The sequence below is a fragment of the Micrasema longulum genome, unplaced genomic scaffold, assembly GCF_059751315.1.
Source record: "Micrasema longulum isolate JH-2025_06_02 unplaced genomic scaffold, ASM5975131v1 h1tg000916l, whole genome shotgun sequence".
Lineage (NCBI taxonomy): Eukaryota > Metazoa > Arthropoda > Insecta > Trichoptera > Brachycentridae > Micrasema > Micrasema longulum.
The window spans coordinates 112,109-134,938 of record NW_028278107.1 but is presented as its reverse complement, the minus strand read 5'-3'; the positions used below and the strand labels follow the sequence as shown (position 1 = coordinate 134,938).

At 29.9% G+C, this 22,830-nt stretch overlaps 1 protein-coding gene across 1 annotated transcript; it reads left to right on the top strand.

Annotated features, from left to right (window-relative positions):
• Window positions 1–5,645: 5,645 nt before the first annotated feature.
• Window positions 5,646–20,246, top strand: LOC148278196 (protein takeout-like). The gene is made up of 5 exons (XM_088231779.1): window positions 5,646–5,826; window positions 6,877–7,123; window positions 12,112–12,242; window positions 18,309–18,458; window positions 19,996–20,246. Exons 1-5 carry the CDS (start codon window positions 5,751–5,753, stop codon window positions 20,148–20,150), a joined length of 759 nt encoding a protein of 252 aa, XP_088087905.1. The 5' UTR covers window positions 5,646–5,750; the 3' UTR covers window positions 20,151–20,246.
• Window positions 20,247–22,830: the final 2,584 nt, after the last annotated feature.

Below are 22,830 nucleotides of genomic sequence, written 5' to 3'. Positions count from 1 at the left end.
ATACATTTCTTCTGACATCATTAGCTTCTGTATGACGTCATAGTTGAAGATTAAAGTCTGCCAACCGCCTACAAAGATATAGTACCGATACACCCACAGTCAAGTTTTGATGTAAGTACATCGTTTTATACTGACTGGTCTAGAACCCCTCGATACGTTTATCTACGCATTAAAAGTGACAAAAATTTTGTTACACTGAGCAATTTTTCCATTAATTATAATTTATTAAGAAAATTAATCATTTTGAGGTTGGCACTTTTTTTCTTAAAAGCCTTTTAAAAATATGAGAGGGAAATAAGTAAGTTTTGAAGTCGAAGTGTGTCGAGTGATATGTGATGTTATTTTATCGACTGTTTATTAAAACTATTGTGTCATAATATATTACATCCCCCCATACCAGCACTTTTGCTGATTGGGAATATTTTGTACAAATAAAATGTGTAATGTAATTTATGAGTAAAATGTAAAGTTAAAAACGATGTATTTTGTTATAAATAAATATATAAATTTAAATCTAAACTTTTATTATGTGGGTGAGATTCATTCGGCTGAACCAATTCACCTACTAGGCTCCGCCTGAAAACTATTTTTTATTTTTTATGCTTCTTATACTAGTTAGTTTAATAAACAATGTTTTAGAGTATGTCCAGAAGTTTGTAGATAGGCTGGATTATTTAGGTAACTCCTTAAGGGGGAAATCCAGCCACTCCACAAACATTTGGATACACTCAAAACTCTGTTAAGTTAAAAATTTAACCTTACGAGCTCATTAAAATAAGTATTTGATAAAATACACAATTAAATAAAAGGGATTAATTTAATGAACAAATTAGTTTAATTCAAGTGCTTTTTGGTTTGTTGTTTAGTTATCCATACAGGTTTAACTTATATTTATGTAAAAGTTCTTCAATTTTAGCTGATTAGAAATAAAGGAATTACTCAAATATTAATATGAAAGATCTTAGAACTACTGACTATGGTAAACAAATAACAAAATCGGTCAAGCTTTTTTGTTAATGTTGACAAATGGCAGTTTTTTAAACGGACAACAATTCAATATCTCATTCTGGTATTTTTTATACTTGAAGATTAATTTATGAACCCGAGTACAGTTGAACGTAATTAGGTATATGCCGACCGCAGGTTTCGGGTTTTAGCCGAAACTCGCATTGTCGCCCGAAACTGACCGAAGCCGATACCAAAAACGGCATTTAAACTGATATTTCATGTCGACCTTGGAACATGTCAGGAATCGAACCCGGTACAACAAGCGTTGTAGTTGAACTTCACAACCACTACACTACGAGGCGTTATTATTTCTACTCTTTTATCTGAGAGGAGCGTTGAGATAAAATCACTCCGCCGGGATTTTGTTTTTTTTTTTAAAGATTTACATAAATATTGAAGAGATTTTTTTATATATGCAATTCACAATTTATTTCCCAACTACCCTTACACAAACTCTTAATTTGTACCTACTTGTTACTATAATGTTTTTTTGTAAATAATTTTTATTGGTTTCATTTTTTGTTATTTTTGTTTGTACATGTATATTACTGTTGATATTCCAAATAAAATTATGAAAATCGAAAGAACATTTCATCATGTTATTTTAAATGACGTTAAATAAAAAGTTTATTACTGCGTAATTACATAATATACTTTTTTATTTGTTTTTGTTTTTATTTGTTTTATTTAGTGAACTCCGAATTAGCCAATTATGTTATTACAATTACATGAAATTTCTTCTACCCTGCTCTACTTTATTTTCTCATCTTTAACCTTCTTGTGGAGCTTTTTTTGTATTTTCTTGTATATTTTATAAATTTTCTCCATAGTATGCAACAGGTTCAACTTTTTTATTTTTTTTATTTTTTTTATTTTTTTTTAATCTTGAAATAGGGCACACATATACAAATTCCTATTTGTGCTCTGATAATAACAATGTACACATATTTAATTTATAAGTTATTTAACACATATTTTTTTAACTTTCTGCTTGAATTTGGTTTTTTTTTCTTCATAAATATTATACACAAAAAACACCGTATTGTAAAATATTATTTGCCTGTACGTCAGTAATTTCAATTCATTTAACATCAAATTTACAAAAACATCTTTGTTTGTGAAAATTCTTGATGGAATTTCATTGTTATTTATTATAGAAATAAAAGATTAATCCACAAATTTGGAATATCCAAAATAATTTTATTTACTTTCATACAATTTTGAATTCTTTATCCTTACCTCTGTTTTGTATAAATACACTGAACTCCTTAATAAAGATACCAGTTTCGAAGATGTCGCGAAAACGATGGAACTAGTCACTGGATATTTAAATTTTGTGGATTAAAGTATCACCCGTCTTTATTTATATAATATGTAAATCAAATTTACGATTGTGTATCGTGTTTTTTCAAAATGATTCTTAAAGCTTTGTTTTGTGAAACAGTTAGTTTGTTTAAATTTTCTTTGTTGGATTAAAAACATATGTTGCTACAGTAGTTATTGTGTGGTTCAATAATTGTCTTATAAACAATTTTGCATGAATAATTATCAATAAATTGTCTGATTCTTCCCAAAACTAATTTTTTTTGCAATGTTTTTCGGTCTCATCTTACCATTTTTATTAAATGTAAGATTGAAATCTATCATTACACTAAAATAAATCATACTAACTTTATTCAGTTTTAAATTTACCATTACAGTAGGCGGAACTGGAATTATATTATATACTGGAACTTCCTTTTACGCGGGTAATACGTTCAACCGGGCACCGTGTAAAAAAAAGATATTAAAAAAAGAACAATGCTGGATCGGTTCCCTTTTATTAATATCAATTCAGGATTCAATAAAAAATAAATTAAATGAATTCATAACAACTTTGTTTTTAACCACTTTTTTATTGACCGGTTTCAAATCTACACAAGCTTTTTTTATCTAGGTGTACTTAACCAATGAATTCTATCTTATTTTATTTTTTACAGTGATTACGGAATATTACATCGATACATATGGAGCTAATAAATCTTTTTTTTTTTGTTATATTGTTGTAAGATGGGAAGTGTGAAGTGAAATGAATACAATCTTTAAAACTAGACAGAAATGGACCAAATTAAAATTATTATTTTTCGGTTTTCCATATTTTTTTCTTATCTCTTTTTAAATTTCTATGATTTCCAAATTGTCTTATTTAAATATTATATTTTCAACATGAAGACTTTTGAGATGAGATGGTTTGCGAATTAAGAAAAATTATAATTATTTGTTTGGTTGTGGTCTTGTGGCTAGTGTTTCGGACTCACGGATCAAAGGTCCGTGGTTCAAATCCCATTCTACCCCAACTTGATTCCCATTTTCTAATAGTGAGTTATTTACAACTCGTTGGCCCTTTAAATTTAATATTTGGGTAAATCATAAGAACGCTAATATTTATTTTTACTAAAAAAAAAACTCGGGCACTTTAAATGTTCTTTTACTTTTATATCAAAGTTTATTTTTCAAATGTAGATTTAATTGCAATCATTACAATTTAATTAGTATATGCCAGATTCATTATACCAATTATGAATAGAAATATTAAAAATAGTAAAACGAGCTTATTGGATAATTATACCTTGATAAAGAATCTTGAATAGCTTTGAAAAAAAAAATGTTGAAAAAGAAAGTATTTAACTATCATAAATAACGAAAAAGTTAGTGCTCCAAATATAAATTACATAAATGAAATGGTTTATAAAAAATTATTGCATACTTTTTTCACACAAAAAAAATAACATAATTAAGAATATTCACTAACATTTTCATATAACATTATTTGCCAAGTAATTAAAAAAGCGACATAGGGCATTCCAATGACGAATGGTTTAGTTATATTTCTATTACGCGTTGTTAAATTAACGCTTATTTTTTTTAAATCTTTGGTCTGTGTTATTTTGAAATCACGAAAACTAAGGTTTTACTGTATTTATATTTGTGAATTTGGTCGATTGGGCGTAAGTTCTACATTTTATAATGATTCTTTATTTGAATTGTTCATATGATTTTAAAAAAAAAAGTAAACAAAAATAAATAGGACTGCAGGATTTAGGTTGTTGAGGGTTGGAGCTCCTACCCCAGTTAGAGATTGACAGTAAACACGAGATCGATATTTGATGCGTGTTTTTTTTTACATGGCGAATAAATATACCACACTTTGTAGAGCGCGAGAGTAACGGTCATGAGGAGTTGATCTGACTGCGCTTGGACTTCATGCTGGAACTAAGTTATTGCATTGAGCTGACTTGCTTAGGCTGACTTGTTGAGATGACTGTTTGGGCTGACTGTACGCTACTACGCCCCGTGGTCTCTATATAGGCCACTTTCCTTTATTTTTCATGTCTTTATTATGTGAATGTACTGCAAGACAATGCTCTTGTGTAAATAGACGTTTTCTGTGTAATACTGTTTGTCTTGCAGTTCTGCAAGACTAACAGTTTTGCACAACATATTCATGTTGTATTCTTTTTTAAATATAAAATGATGACTTGCTTCATCGGTCGTTGGTCTTTATTTCAGGTGAAATAATGATTTCACCTGAAATAAAGAAATCATTAATAAAAAAATCATTATTTCACCTGAAATAAAGACCAACGACCGATTGGCACGTGTGTGTGTCATCGATTAATGGACTATGACTCCATATAATTTAATAGGTAATTTTCAAAAAAATAGAAATCTGGATTGCATAATTTTATATCTTCTGACTGTAAGCAAGTTATTTCAAACATATTTTCCAACTAACTGATCGACTATTTTTTTACTATAATTCTTCTCATACCAACTAAGAGATTATATTTATACAGTACAGCCTATAAGATTATATTTATACGGTTGCTTTTTAACTGCATAAATCACATTGTATTCAATAATATATACCAATTAAAACAATAATAATTACAGAAATTACCAAGATTATAACTCATTTAACCCAATAACTATATGGTATTTATATTATTAATTTTAATAATATATAATATTTGAATATCAAGGACACCTTGAAGGGGAGTTCAGATTAAAAATGAGGTATTTTCTTATATAAAAATATAAACAAAAGAAACTATACAATTACGTATTTAATTCAAATATATATATATATATATATATGTTTGACTAACACTACGTAAAATGAAAGCATCTACAGATCAAATGTTGGTAACTACTCCTCCCTATCAAGAATTCAACGAACATTATATCATTTATACAAAGTTGATTAGAGGTTGGATATCTTTTAGGAATTTGCACAGTCAAAAAAATATATTTAAAGGTCGTTTTGAGTCGAATTTTGTTTTTTGCTAAGTATTTATATGTTTTTTGTCTTTTGTATTGGAAACTTGTAGTCTATAAGTCTGTTTTCCCGTTTATGCCAGGAAAAAGGTTATTTAATTAATTATTTGATTGTCAAAATTATAAAAAATATTTTGAATCAAATTAAGGTTAAATCATCAGAAGTTTATTCGTAAATGCGATATTATTAATTTGTGTTATATGTATTTATGTTGTGAAGGTATGATGGACCGGTATTTTTTTGTGGTCAAATTTGATCTTAGTTTCTTGATTAACAAAATGTGAATACATAAAAGCCTAGCATATTTATTAACAAATTTAGTTAGCTTTGAGATCTCTCTCTTGAGAGTTACCACACAGATTAAGAATTCGTTTGTTTCGTATTTTTAAGCATTAATATAATATATTACCAATCAAATTACAAAATGCATTTTTCAACGATTTTGTTAGTTGCACTAGTAACATTAATTAAAATTAATGCATCATATGGATTAGGATTACGTAAGTTTTATTAAGATTTTTTAAATCATTTATCGTTAACTTTATTACTAACCTGTAAATTTAACACAGTCAATAATTGAATCCTTTTGGTAATAAATTCTCAGTTCAGAATTTCCTTTTGAATTGAAATTGTTCTTTTTGACAAGAAATAATTTTTTAATTGTTACGTAAATCAATTTACATTTTCAATTTCTTAAATTATGTAATTATATTTTTCCACTGCCAATTTAAAGGCGCTGAAGGTTTATCGAACGTTTATCAAAATATAAAACACCAAGTTACTTCTTCTTCTTTTTTCGGTGTTTTGTCAGGTCTTCCGACGTTGGCGATCAATACAACAAAAGCATTTCTATCCTGCGCTACTCGGACCAACCCTCAGGTCCTCAATCCCTTCTATTGCGCAGACAGGATAACTTGCCTATTGGATATACTCGCCCTTTAGCGATTCTTGGAAAAAGATGAACAAAGTGTTTTCCCGTTGCCTTTTCTGGTGGATTTTTCTGAGAGGTTACTTTCTCTAGGCTAGTTAATTCCGGTTTGAAGGCGTCAAAAACTCGCATTTCATTCTCTCGTTATCTTTTGTTATCACACCGTTATGATTGTGATCCCATTGCCCAGGGTTTGCGTCGTTCGCTTTAACGTGTTGGACTAGCCAGTATTTTTGCTGGCGGACTGCAACTAAGCGTTTGCAGCATTTTCTAAAATCACACCCCTTAGCAAGGTATGACTCACTGCGACTCCTACTGACAGTTTTAGCCCCATTACGTATTCTTAGCATATATTTATTTTCGATGATCCGAACTGTATTTTTATTTTAAAGCAAAAGCCTGATCACCTTATTCTATGAAATTGATTTAAATGGTTTGCAATTTCACTACCAATGAAGTTTTTTTAGGTATGCACAGGAAAATGATAATAGTTTCATTAGAATATACTACCTTCTTATATTTAAAACTTTTACATCTGAAGCTCCTTCTTTCGTACCCTCTCCAACTCAGTCTGTAATCTTTATTTTAAAATGTATTACTAATGCTATTGTTTTGTTTTCAGCATCCTATATGACCGCTTGCCGCAGATTCGATCCAAAATTGAATGAGTGCGCCCTTAATGTAGCGAAATCTTCTGCCAAGCGGTTTGCCAGTGGAGATCCTGCCTCAAACATCCCGAGCCTTGATCCTTTGGAAGTCAAACAAATCAAAACAGCCGCTTTTGGATCTGATCAGAACAGTGGAATAAAGATTCTATTCACTGATGTCTCAATTAAGGGGTTGAAGGACCTGGATATAAAGAAATTGTCGTGAGTAATTATTATAAATATATCTATTGTAGTAAGCCATTTTTTCGTGTCCGGGCTGATGAAAAATACAGTTCTGTATGCGAAATAAAACCAGAGCCCTGGATAAGTGATTTTTCATTGTGTTGAAGTTAGCGCGTTCCTACACATGCTTGAGGTATTGGGTTCGATTTCTGGTAAGATCAGCATAAAATATTTATATAAAATGTGTTTACATATCAATTTTTCAATGTTACTGGACTGACATATAAATGGTTGACTTACCATTACAGTGCCCTATGCGTCATTCGGTGTGGAAAGGGAATAACAATCACAATGATAATTATTTATTTCTTAATACGAGATTTTAATGAAACAAAAAGTTTAAAAAAATTCTACGAATAAAAAATCAGTATGTTTGCACTTTCTGTTGGTACTTTAGAATTTACCATATGGTATTATACTTGAAAACATGATTTATAATTGTTATCCTTTCATTGATTACTTTTTACACTTGTCATTTGCTGATTCAATTTTTGTTTTATATTTAATTTTAATTTAAAGTTTTGTGAGGCAATGTAAGCGTTGCAACACCCTTTAATGAGATAAATACTTCCCTTATACCTAGATTATGTCTATTTTTAAATAAGGGTATTTAACAAAATTGGTATTTTAAAATAATTAATCCTTAATTATTGATTAAATAAACCAGTCCATTGATAATTTTTAAATATTAAAACTTAATTTATATCATAAATGTAATAAAACAAATACTCATATGTTTATTGAAATAATTGATTTTTTACCACTTCCTCAAAAGGTTGGGGTGGACTGATGATTCTATTTTTAAGAAGAAATACGGTTTTACCTTTCTTCATACAAACGTAGTCCCTTTTTTTCTCCGTAGGCTATGGTACTAGAGCAATATTTTTGAAACAATATTGATATTTTTTATTGGCGTGTCTCTTTTGTTTTTTTTTTATTTTTATAAATGATTTTTTATGGGAGCTAAGACCATCCAAAACCCCAAAAAAACCCCACTTTTATTAAATTAAAATTAACTAAATTAAATTAAACAAATTCGATTAATAATTTTGAAAAACTAAGTAATTATCAAAACCGACCATTTCATTCTAATACTTTTCTAATAATAAAAAAACATATAAATTGGTTTAGTTTTGAGGAGCGGAAAATGAGACAACGAAACGTCGTTTTTTACCATTTTAGCTGGCCAAAATCAGTCCGTCGTGCAGTTGTCTTTTTTGCAATGCATCGGGGAGGCATTTGCGAGAGAGTGACAGAAAAACAATGTTCAAATACCTATTCGTCAAAATTTTTACCCACCGCTTATACTCTCAAAGTTGCATATAACATATTCATATTTTGTATTGCACAAACGTAAGATACATCAATTTAAATTCAAATTAATGTACATGTATGAAAGTGGTTTATCTAACATATTATTTGAAATCACGTTTCGCAAGTTTGCGAAAAATTTTAAAGTTGAATGATCAAATGTTTTGTGAAATTTTGAAATTATCTGGTATTTGTTTCCAAATAATCATTGTCGTGATCGCACGTAGAGAACACCAATCAAATAAGCTATTCATAATAAGTGAAACATGTCTTAAATAAAAAACGACTTTTTTTTTCAAGTAGGTTTTTTTTCCCATTAAAAAAAAAAGTTGCATTTTCAAAATATTTTTATACTGATATGACCATGTCCGATACGGCGACACGCGGTCTTGTTACCGGGATGTAAAAAAGTCACATCTGAATAAACAACATATCTAAAGCGTTAACTTTGTAGTCAAACCTTTCGATAAATGTTGGCAAATATTCATATACGTTTAACAGAAATTGATCATTTCAACCTAAAAGACATGGAATATTCCGGATGACCCCCTTGAAGCCACCTTAGTATTAGCTGAGCTGATGAATTATAGTCAAATGAATGTATAGCGAAGTAACCTTTCAATGCCAAATTTTTCTAGTTCTAACTAAAACATTTTTTTATTTGTGTTTTTTTAGGCAAATACTGAAAAATTGTATTTTAATTATGTTTCAGTTTTAATTTTATATTTAAGTTTATACAAATATGCTACATCGGGCATTCGGAGATTAAAAAATACAAGAAAATAAGGAAAACAAGAAATAACGATTCTGATAAAAAAAAAATTACATTATAATGAAAGTTGCGGAAACAATTATGAGTTTAAATTTACAAAAAAAGCGCTGCTTACTTTTTTATTCAAATTGAATCCAGAAATTTTATCCTGGTTGCCACTTTTCAAAATGAATTTTAATGTCTAGTATGTATACAATATAATAAACTAGTCGCCGAGTGATAAACACGTTTGAAATCACTTTTATACACCGATTATCGGTATGTCTACATTGGCCATTGTAGGGTTAAATCGTCCTACTTTCTTTTAAAACGCAAATGCCATGGACTATCTGTCCTTTCATTCATAGCATCTTCACCATACACAGCGTAAATATCGCGGGCAGCTTTGGAAACTTTATTCTCTCTACGGTGAGGCGTCGAAAATTACTTTTGTCTATTTGATATTTATGATGATAATAATAAATCCTTATTAACCCTAATACAAAATAAAATAAAGGTATACATGGTTAATTGGCGGACTTATTGTCATAAGCAATTACCATTATATTTTGAGTAGAATGAAATAATATTTGTAACATAAAAACAAACACAAGGTCCTGTTGAACAAAAAAAATATTTTGAATGACGTATTAACCGTAACCATTTTATTTTACTATTGATGCTCATTTTTTGATTTGGAAAAAAACAGACACAACTCATGTAAAATCGCTTACCGACTTTTCTGTGTCTACTGGTTTCGTCAGGACTCTAATCAAATTATCGTGCAAATTTGGTGAAGTGTGGAATTGTGCTGACGATGTGACGATTATGTTTCGATAAAACATAACCGTCACATTGATAAACATACAAAAACTTGTACACATACAAATATTTTTTAATATTTTTAAAATGTATTTTATTTAAAGCAGTCAGTAAAATGTATGATTTTTTTATTTAAATTATACATGTTTTAAAGTATTAGTATAAAACCACTTACCGACTTTTCTATATATACCGGTTTCGACACCAATTAAACTAACACGCAAAATCTACTATCCACCTTTGATATGCATTTTAATAAACAGCCCTTACACGCCAGATTAGGTAATGAAAATATTTTATGTTGCCGGAGAAATAGTAGAAAAGAGAGGAAGGAGATGAAGGGAGGGGAGAGAGTTTAAAAAGTATCATCATCATTCCCTTTCCGCACCTAATGGTTTATAAGGCACTGCATTGGTAACCAATCACCGCGCATCTTGATCATTTTTCTTGCAATAAGGTAAGATGATCAGTCTTACGTTTCAGGTACCAGTCTAGGAACTATGAACTTTTAAATAAATATTTTATATCAACCATGTCAGGAATCGAACCCGAGACCTCTTCCACGGTAGACAAACGCGCTGACCATTACACCAAGAGGCCGACTAAATAGGTATAGGGTAACCATTACAATAGAACATCGTATAATGGGCTAATATTGAAAGGTTGTTTGATTATTGATCAAAGAAACATTTTTTTTCTAATTTGAAATATTTCTATATTATTTACTTTTAACTCTTTATAAGAAAAGTCTGTAGGTGGGTATTATTTAACAACATGTAGTGAAATGTTTCATGACACAGATAATGCTTTAAATAATACAATTTTATTTAAATATGAATACTTTTAAGTGGATATTTATTATTATAACTAACGGCCGTAGCTAATTTGTACAAAATTAAAGTTAAATACAAAGTTATATAATATAAAGAAAGGATAGTTAATTTTTATGGTTAAATTTAGTAAAAGTAATGTTTAGTAAAAAAATAATAAAAGATGTATAGTAAAAGAGTGAAGTATAGAAGAAAGTAATAAAAAAGAGATGCGTTTTAGTTTTGTAAACCTGACATAGGCACGCATTGTTAGGCACACAAATTCAACCAAAATAAAAATAATTAGACATTTATATAAGTATATTATACAAACAGACTGAATCTCCGGTTCATCGGTTATTGTTGCAAAGTCAGTAGTACTTACTTCCTATGTACAACCGAATGAGCATGAGCCCATCTAGGTAGCAAATATGACGGCTTGTATATATAATGTTTTAGAGGTCTCAAACTAATTATTTTGTTTATTCTATCCTAAAATTAGAGAAAATACCTATTAAAAATCAAATAAAAATCATGCATATAAAAACTAAAAGAATATACAAATATTATATTTATCCATACACACATACATACATATAAATTAAAATACATATACATATATATACGTATATATTCATATATATACACACACACATGCAAACATACACACATGCACATATACCGATCATATCAAAGTAAGGGATACAAGATATTAAATATTATCCAGAAATATTGCAACCAAATTTTATTACTTTTTTTTTTTTTTTATTATATTGAAAACATATTATACATAATTATATACAATATTCCCAAGGAGTTTTTTTTTTTAAAAAAAACTCATTTAGGGACATACAGATAACATTTTTTTTAAAGACGTTTTTAAATTTTAAACTATTATATTATTTACAAAAGCAGAAAAATTAAAATTATGATAAACTACAAATTAAAAAGGGTATGAAAAATACTTGAAAATAACAAAATAAACAGAATACTAGGCATGGAAATAAATTCAAAATAATGTTTTCATTATGCAATCTGGGAAAGAAAATTGAAAAGTTTAAAAATTACATGTATGTATATATACAGACTGAACTAGTACAAAATAAAATCTTTTTTTTAATTAACAAAATATGCGCACTTGTTTTATTTATTTGCAAAGTATCTTTAGTGAAAAAAGGTTAATTATAATTGTCATATTTAAAAGGTATAAAATATTATGTTTGAAATAATAAACTATAATAAAGTTGAAAAAACTATTTTTTGTTATTTTTCAGAATTGACGTAGCAAAACAAAAATTCAGCGCCAAGGCTGTTGTAAATTTGATTATGGATGCTAAATACGACCTTACTGGAAAACTCCTCATATTTCCTTTGGTAGGAAAGGGAAAATCACATATCAATTTGCGTAAGTAAAAAATAGAGAAAGCTGATAATACCTTTAATGACAAATACTAATTGTATCCCAATAAAAAAATACCGTGACCCATAAATTGATAACGATAAGGAATATATTATAATATGTATGTGGTTGACTAAAAGTTAAATCAGCCGCTTAATTATGCAGCTGGGTTATTTATTAAATGCCGACATTCAATTGTTAAGATAGCTTAACGTTCAACGTGTTAGTTTGTTGAAAGCTAGCCGTTTGGAAACAGCCGAACCAAAAGACGCCGGGTTCGGTTAGAATAGGTTGGGTTAAGTTAAACAATACAGAAAAATATTTTTTTACGTAACTCATTCAGTTAATTTAGGGATGAAATAAAGTGCCTTTTTTATTTTAAACCTAACCCAGCCTATTCTACCCTTCAAAATAAATTAGGAAATAAAACAATTATTACTGCTCTTTTTAAATTAAAGAGGCAAAGCAACGTTCAGCCCTTTCGTTTAACGTGGCATTAAACATTTTGGCTAAGTATACGTTAGCTATTTAATTATATCCCGGCAATTAATGAATAGCCTAGCCGCCCAATTGAGTGGCTGATTTGACTGTTTGGCGGCAACATGTATACTCAATTGTTGTAACCTTATTTTTGAAAATGAGCCGTTTAGGCCATCATAAGTTAGGTAATCATAAAATTCTATTATTCATAATGTCGAAATTATGTGTTTATTTTATTAAACTTAAAACTCAGTAACCCCGGGTCCCGTGACCGTGTCAGTGTAAGGGAATTAACGCTTGTCTAACACGCAAGGGTTCCGGGTTCGATTCTCGGTGATATCAAACTAATTCATTTGTTTCTCTAGCCTGAGCTTCCATGGTTGTATTTTCTTTTTAACATCAGGCCTTTTGTGGCGTAAATTTCAAACAAAATTATTTAAACCAACAAACCATCTTACTATTCCGTAATGAAATTCCTAAATTCTCCAATGACCCGTCTTTGTCGTATTGTTAACTCAAGACAAGATCTGGCCTTTTTTGGTTTAAGTTTACAACGATTTAAACGAGCACTTAATAAATAGTCCAGATTTTATCTCGATGTCCCTTATGTTTGTCAATGCTTCTTTCTTTTTTTTTTTAATGTTTTAAACTATTATTTTATTGTAATAAATAAACCTTATTAATTGTATACATGGACAATGTCCGTTAATAAATAAATAAATAAATAAATGATAGGCAGAGGGGATAAAACGCCTTATCACTGCATTTTCATACATACCTCGATTCCTCTACATTTATACATTTTCTTAACCACGCACGCTGATTATTCCGACTTTTAACATCTCCATCTTCAATCATTTATTGAATTTGGTAATACCATGTCTTTCTTAGTCTTCCTTGTTTTCTGCATCCATCAATTTTCGTATCGCAAATCAGTTAAGGCGTTATTTTGCTGTCCATTCGCTCTACATATTCAAACCAACGCCGAACTCATTTCTTAGTTTTGTCTCAATGCTTTTCTCAGTCTTACTTATTTATTATTTACGTGCAACATTGCTCAGATTTCGATTTCGCATTTCAACAGCATAAGATTTGGCACCAAGACTTCATTGTAAAAGCTTATTTCGACTCCCAGTTGCAATTTTTTTAAAGACTATAAATTTAATTAATAGGTAATTTGTAAGTGATATTGATTTGTGATTATTGCATCAACAGAATCAAACCACAATTCTTAATTGCACTGTTCATAAATTACAAACTAAATTAATTTAATTATGCAAATATTTACATCAATTTACAGTGGTCTTGTTGTACCCGCACAATTCAATGATTAATTGATGTTGTGCTGTTGTCCTCTTCGCTATATCATAATTAATTCCCTTTTTTATAAACCAACTTGTGAAAACAATTTTACCACGAATTTATTTATTAGACGTACCTGTAGACCTGTAGTACAATTTCCGAGAAAGTTATGTGGACGTGTAGGCATTAACAGGGCTTACGACCAGTCGTTAGCTGGTTTAAGTAACTTCTTTACACACTGCGTAACATTCACAATTCTGCCTATGTTAAAACATGCAAATTTCCTCAACTTTTCCATATGTTGACTTTTGTGAAGTAAAAAAGCTGAAACCTTTATCATGTGGGTGAGATTCATCCCACTGAACTAATTTACCTACTAGGCAACGCGCAACGCCTGAAAACAATTTCCCAATAATTATACTTCTTCTTTTACTAGTTAGTTGATTTAACGATGTTTTGAGTATGTCCAAATGTTGCGGACTGGCTGATTTACATGTTTTTTTTAAATCTACACTTATTGAATAAAAGGGAAAACATTTTTGAGAAGGGAATATGGAAGTCTGGGCATTTACAGGGCTTATGACCAACTTTACTTTTATACTTAAATCGGGTAAAATCATTCAACATGACATTGGCAAAAGCATCAAATTTATTATGCAAAGCCATTTCTTTAAAAAAAATATAATTTTAAAAAAAAATCCCAGTTTAAATTTAGAAAAAATAGAACACCTCCTATTTTTCAGAAAATACGCTGATCAATTTTTGCATGATCTCAAAATAACACAGTCTCAAAATTTCGTTTTTATTTTTTTTTTACATTAATTTTTAAATATGCGTTATAATAATACTAATGTACTATTGGTTATTAGAATGCCCTACATTGCATTGTTTAGTCATCAGTGTGACCATTTTATAAGGCAAATAAAAAAAATACGTCCTTAAACTAACAACTCTCTAGGGGATAAAGAAGATCCAGAATACCACAACTGATGATGGATGTTTAGAATGACTAAAAGTAATTGTATTAATACTTATATTAAACTGATGTATTTTATCAATATGTTTCTTTCTTGGGTAAAGTCGCGTGTGTTGGATTTGTTCCGACATTTCGCGTTTTATGTATTATAAATATACAAAGTTTTTTATTTAAAATGTTATTCCACAGAGAAAATGCTTAAACAATAAATAATACTGTTAATCAAAATGGTGAACGTTCGTTTCACAATGAGTAAAGTATTCACTCAAACCAGCTCTTACACTCATAAACCCTGTAAATGCCGAGATTTCCACATTCTCCGGTAATTCTATCATCTCAGTTGAGACATTGGTCGATTCATAAGTATTGTATGTCTGATGCGTAGTTATTTAAATCAAGGTAACGTACGCACTAAAATTGAATACATAATAGGCTTTTTTTTAAATTGGAAACATATTTGCGTATTATTTTGCGTAAGTAAATAAACAATCATTGTACCAATTCAGCGTATGGATATTTGCAAAAAAACTTATTACTTCTAATACGTTGTCCATTATAAATACTTGTTCAGGATAGTAACATCGCTTTTTTAATCAGGATATCAATCTTAAATATTTCAACGACGTCTCAAGGGCAATGTTGTTTGGGTTGCTTATTATTATTCAAAATGTTTTTTTTTATCCTAATTGTCTGACACACTCAATTTGTGTTATTCTTTGATGATTATTTTTTTGCACTGAATTTGGCAGTAACATACTTTAAATATTTAAAGAAAAAATGGTACATGTGTTTTTATATAATCATAATAACATTTAATATATCTAGCAGGAGGGTACCGTGAATATAAGCGATTATGCGCAGCTTACCATTATATTTGACTAACCAGTATGATGTTTTATTGTTACTTTATTTACAGAAAAACAAATAAATAATTAACATTTATTTTAAATCATTTCCACCGTTTGTATTCTTATCGTAACATATATATAAATTTTTATAAAGCGCGCCCAGCGCTTGCAGTGAGCCAAGAAACTAGCCGATTATTCCAGTTTTTTTTTCACACGAATAAGTATACTATATTCATAGATGTTTATGCGCAGCTTACCATTATATTTGACTAACCAGTATGATGTTTTATTGTTACTTTATTTACAGAAAAACAAATAAATAATTAACATTTATTTTAAATCATTTCCACCGTTTGTATTCTTATCGTAACATATATATAAATTTTTATAAAGCGCGCCCAGCGCTTGCAGTGAGCCAAGAAACTAGCCGATTATTCCAGTTTTTTTTTCACACGAATAAGTATACTATATTCATAGATGTTCAAATATAGGCAGAATGGTGAATGTTACACAGTGTGTAAAGTGGCCACTTAAACCAGCCATTGACAGGTCATAAGCCCTGTAGATGCCTGGACTTCTATATTACCTTCTCTTAAATGTTCTTCATCTCTGTTGTAATATGTTAAGTATACTATATTTTGAATGTATTAACTAACCCCAGGGGGGTATTTGAAGATTCTTGATTTGGAAAACAGTATTTCAAACATTTTTTCTTAATGACTTTTTTTCTTTGAGATGGTACTTTTGACATAAGACCATAATTATTTTCATGCGTTATAATATTTCAGGACATAGAGCGCTCCACGCGGCCGTTTTTAGCACTATTAATTACTAGAACATTCGGCCAATTGAGATTTCAATTGAATACCTAATATCGACTGAATTCATAGTGGTATTTTTAATTTATTTTTAATGAATTATATATTAAAGTAATGGATAAGATATCCAAATAATATATCACGAAGTTACATCGTTTGAGTTGATTTCATGGATGAGATTTGTTGTATCACACAGAACCACAGAAAAATATCAATTTATAGTATATATCACTTACATTATATTATGTACCTTCTATGTAGGTACAAAAATATGATATTTTTTTTATAGCTTACCTGTAAATAAAATCACCATTTGCTACTGATATGTTGTCCCAAAACATATTTTTTGAACAACATAATACATATTTTATATATTATTATTATTGGCTTTACTATTAAATATATTACTTACGTAAAAAATACATTAAAGAACCAGTATTTTTTACATTGAGCAATAAAAAATACTATGAAATAAAAATATTAAAACACAATATACAACGAGCATTCAGTTTTAGATTCTTCAAGTAGAACTTTCTTTTCAGAGGTATTTCATGGTATTAAGTTTTAACACGTTGGACCCTGATATAAAGACGTCTGTCAGTTGCAATCCAAAAAAGTAGATGCTTAGCAGTTGGATAAAATGTAAACTTTTTAACATCCTGTGAATTGTTTCTTTGGCCTAATATTTCGTCCGTTTTAATTATGTCTTGTTTTTTTTATATTTTGTCATTTATATTTCCTTAACAAATTCGAAAAAATAAAATATATTGTAAAAGGTTTTGCCAAAACACAGGAAATTCCTAGCCGGTTGAGACTTTAAACAAAGGACATCTGTGCATTGCAAAAGCTGTGAAATTAATAAATATAGCACGACATCCAAGAAATGTCGAGTATCACATCAAACTGAAGCCAATAAAACTACTCATAAATGAGTAATTTTACGTTTTTGTCATTTTTTTTCTGCCGACGTCGCTTAGAGCGCAACTGTCGATTTAAATTCAACTACGTCGTGTTGTGTCGTTTTAAAGTGTCAAAATACTGCTTGGAATAAAAAAGAATACGGTGGAGTAGTTATGAATTCCCTAATTACACATGAAATGTGAATTCATAACTAATGTTATTTAAAAATTTCGTTATTTTACGACGTGTCAGATTGCTGAATAAAATAAGGAGGATGTTTTGTTGGTATTACCAGGTAGTCGAATTATTTACCCGGCTTTTTATATTTAAGCTTATGTTAATTAATAAATGAGAATTAAAAGTTATTTTTTTAACGTTTGCCTAATAAAAGTACCTGTTTTTTTGTAAAATCCAGTCTGTAAAATATTTTTTGTGGTAAAACATAATATAACATAACATAAAATTATCTAATATTTGTTCGCGGTTTGGCAACATTACGCGGCCACTTCACGCATGCGTGCAGGTGGGATGTGGCGCACAAAGAGGTCATTTGGCAATTTTTGGACACAGTTCGATGTATGCAAACTTGATTCTTCGCGCCTTCTGGTCTATTATAATTCTATGTAACAAACATTCCATATTTAAGCATTATAAAATAAATAAGATTTGTTAAGGATGTTGCATGTTTATTGTCTATGTCACCAAAATCTAGGTTAATAATAAATACTAATGTTTTATTTTTTTCCAGGTGAAGTCAAACTGTCCTACACTTTTGATTATGATATTATCAAGAAAGATGGCGTAGAATTTACAAAATTTACCAAAGATGATATTAAATACGAAGTTGGAAACGCATCCTTTAAACTGGAAAATCTCTTCAATGGAGACAAAATTCTCGGTAAGAATATTTTTCAAATCGATTTTCATACACACCTAATAGTTTTTTCTAGTCAGCAACTTTCTACATCCTGTGTTGGTATTCTGAATCTTCCCTTGAGAGTGATTAATTTGAAGATTTTTTATTTTTTTAATGCGACCACTCGTTGCTTCATATTACCATCCACACTGATGATTAAACGTCAATTAGTGTATAAAACTGCTCTAAACACTCTCTAGGGGATAGAGAGAAGATGCATGATGCAAGATACCCCAGGGCCTAAATCACAATGGGAAGTTAACATGTATCTTCAATTTGATCTACAATGTAAAATTAAGTTTTCTATATGAAAAGCAGAATACTTATACACATTTTTCTTTTAAACATGTTCAATTATAGGTTTCCAATGAAGATTATTGAAATGTTCTTGCAAATGTATTCATTTTTGCATACAAATATCGTTGGCTAGTTTAAGTACCCACTTTACATAGTGTGTAACATTTACCATTATATCTACGTTTAAACATCCACATTTCCTCAACTCTTCCATCTGTTGACTTTTGTCTTGAAGAGCTGAAACCATCATTGATTTGGATGAGATTCGGTTTTTTGAATTATTTCACTTTCAAGGAAACGCCTGAAAATTAGAAATCAGCCGAAATAAAGCATGTTTTCAATTGTTTGCTTTGAAAAAATATTCAAATCGTAATTTATCTAAGATTAAATGTTTTAAAAATCAACTTGAAGGCACTTTTCATAATAATGTAAACTACGGATTGGCAGAAAACATTTGTAGATACCTACTAATGTAAAATTTCTGTAACAAAACACTAGAGCATTTCATCTCAAAAACCAGTGGGTAATATCCCCGTCTTCGAAAATCTTTAATATCTCCAAAACTTCAACAGCAAGCTTAAAATTGTCATGTTTTTTACTACAAGATAAAATGTCATATCAAATGATATAGTACTCTCTTGTGTCTATCGATTAATATCCAGAATGTGAACAAATTTTTCCAATAATTCCTTTGAGGTTGTCACAAGATAGTAGTTCATCTGAGAGCTAATGCCAAAATAGCACAGCACATACAATCCATTCTCACTAGTGTCGCTAGAACAGGACAAGTATTAGCTGATAATACTTTTAAAATCCATCAAATTTGAAAGAATTACCGGTTGTACAAAACGGGATTTTTTTTAATATTTTGGATTGAAGCCAAGTAACCCTGATTTACGGCAGGTAGCGCGTTTGAGTCAATATCTGTTTAAAATTGTTTATCAAGATAACATTTTGTTTTCTTGCATCTGAAGCATTAGCCTGATTTTCTAGTTTTCATGCAATTAATAATCAAAATTATTGACACTATAATAATACATGACATTATAATGACATTATAATAATAAAACATTATTTAAATGATTGAGTAAAGACCGTTATTATAATTAAGTATATTTGATTAGGCATATTGGTACAGATGATACAACGTTGCCAAACATGTTAATTAGTCTAAAAACTAGAAATCAGCCGAAATAAAGCATGTTTTCAATTTATCTTACAGGAGATACAACAAATACCCTTCTTAACGAAAACTGGAGGGATGTGTTAGCAGAGTTAGCTCCACCCGTAGTCAGCTCTATAAGGGATGGGTTCAAGAATGCTGCTCAGTCATTCTTATCCCAAGTGCCTTATGATGAACTTCTTCTTATCCCTTGAGCAAAGCTTGAAATCATAGGTTAAGCTGTCTTCTTTTTAAAATTTACATTTATTTGATATATGTACTTTGATAAATTTAAATAAATTCCTCAATTCTTTTATTATTGGAATTTTATTTTATTTTTGTTTGAAAAACTACAAATCGTTTATTTATTTATTACCACTTAATGCCTGTCAATGGAAAGTCACAAGCCCTATAAATTTTAAATGTCTGAATTTCTTTCTTTAAAATAATTTCCGTCAATGTTTTAATAAATTTCAATCCGATAACTTTATTCAGCTTTATCTACAAACATTTAGACATACTCAAAATATTGTTGTGCAGTGAATCCAACACAAAATAATATATTTCTAATTTATCATTGATGCTTAGTGTGATATTTATTTTGAATACCTTCATTATTACTATGTTCAATTGCAAATCAATGAACTCACCATTTGTTAACCTTGAACTAGTTGGGCAACAAATTGTGACTTGCAAATTTAAAAAAAAATCACTATACATGAAATCGTTAACAGTTTTTTTTTTTTATTTTAGTTAGACACCAAAATATCATAAACAATGATGACTGGCTGAAATTAAACGCAATAGGGTTCTACAAAAATGACAAATAGCATGGTACTAGAATAAGGGGAAAATGAAGAATGGTTAAGACACAATTTTTTACAAATTTATTTTTACCCACTTGACATATTTAAAAATCATGAAAATCAGAATAAATCCAATTATAAAGATTTCTTTACACTACCGCCAAGTTAACCCAAACTGGCCAAGTACAGAGGTGTAAAGAGTGTTTTCGTGCTACTTTGCTTTACATCGGGCTTATACTCCTCACAATGCCAATACTTCAACATGGAACTTTGATCGAGGGTGTTTTAATATAAGGACGTGGCATCATTAGAGCGCTGACGAGGCGGAAGCCTAATAGGTCAGTTTAGTTAATATGGCTTTATGTTTTCTTCTTTTCGATGACATTTTAATAATGGTGCGCTAGTATCTTGGCATTCATGGCAGTAATAATTCATTATATGGAACTTGAGATAAAAGTATACTGGCTGCATTTGAAAAGTTTTCCTTGAGAACCTTAACGAAAGGCGGTGACAATTTGTCAACCACATCTCTCCAATTATCGTTCAGTAAATTGTTGGCAGTTCCGGCTGAAAAATATTTTAATTAAATAAGGTTTACAATATTTTATTCACCTCTGTGTCTGTGCGGATGAAGAATACAGTTCAGTGTATGAAATACGATCAGAATCCTAAACGACTGCTTTTGGCTCGATGACTGCTCTCAAGAAATAATCCGGAAAAAAGAAACCAAGTGGAGATAAATCCGCCTCTTTGTGAAGTGGCTAGAGCGTTTGCCTACCTGCTTGAGGCCCCGGGTTCAATTCCTAGGTAGTCGACATAAAATATTGATTGAACAAGTGATTCCACACTGCAATATTGTACGTTTCCTGACACCTGAAGCGTAAAACTGATCACGTTACTTTTATGAAACATATGTTCGATAAACGCTGCTTTTAGTTTACCAATGCAGTGCTCAATGTACCATTGGGAGAGGACAGGGATATGATGACAATAATGGTATTTGAAGCAATGTCCAGGAAACAAATACTGATATGTATATTATATTTAATTGCATGAATTAAATATAATGTCTTGAATGAATATGTCTTTGACTTTATTGGACATTTTTATGCACATTTATATTCGCTTTTAGGAATAAATGATAACCAAGTCGTAATGCAACAACGTCATTAAAAATCAACTACCTGTTTATATTCAATAATGATTTAATTAGAATTATCGAACAATTAATACACAATATACCAGACATGTATGAGACCAATCATGACATATACTGTGGAAGTGCGGGTTGACACTATTTGTACCAAAGAGACATTCAGAACTGCTTAAATGAAGGTATCAATGTCCATTACTGGAAAAAGACTCCGAGACCGAATCCGTAATACTAAAATTAGAGTTACGTGAGAAATAGAGGATAGAGGAGCAGATCCAGACGATGATACTGTAGGAACTATTTGGACAGAATGAGCAGCAACACATTTGTTTACACTGCAGCTAATGAAATTCCATCTGCACAACGCCAACGTCCATCTGGAAGAGCAAACAAGAGATGGAGGAACAGTTGGACTTCATCATTTCAGGAGAACAACTATTTTTCTGTAACACGGATCTTAGGATTTCTTAAAAGATGAAGAGTATGAAGAAAATGAAGAACAATTGAACGTAGTTATGCAGAAAGCAGTCAGTCCACAATTTTGTAAAATTGAGATATAGATGTTATCGGGTGCAGTAGGGTCGATTTTATGTTCTGTTAAAAACAGCCAGACCGCTTTCATAAAAAAAAAACTGTATTAATCACCTCCGGAAAAAGGTGTCGATCACAAAAACGGCATTTCTCAATTTGCAGAAAACACCCACAAAACTAGAAAAATCTTATGGTACTTTAAAAATCTTTTAAACTAGTCAAATACACAATAAGAATCTTGGTTGTAATATATAAAAAAAACTTATGTATTCATTGTTTATCGTTTTTTAAAGTCAAAAACATTCAAACTACTGTATAGATTTTATAATTTACTCTTTTTACAAAAATGGCTATTATCTCAGTTTCAGTTTTCTATGGCTGGCTGTTTTCTGTATAACTACGTTT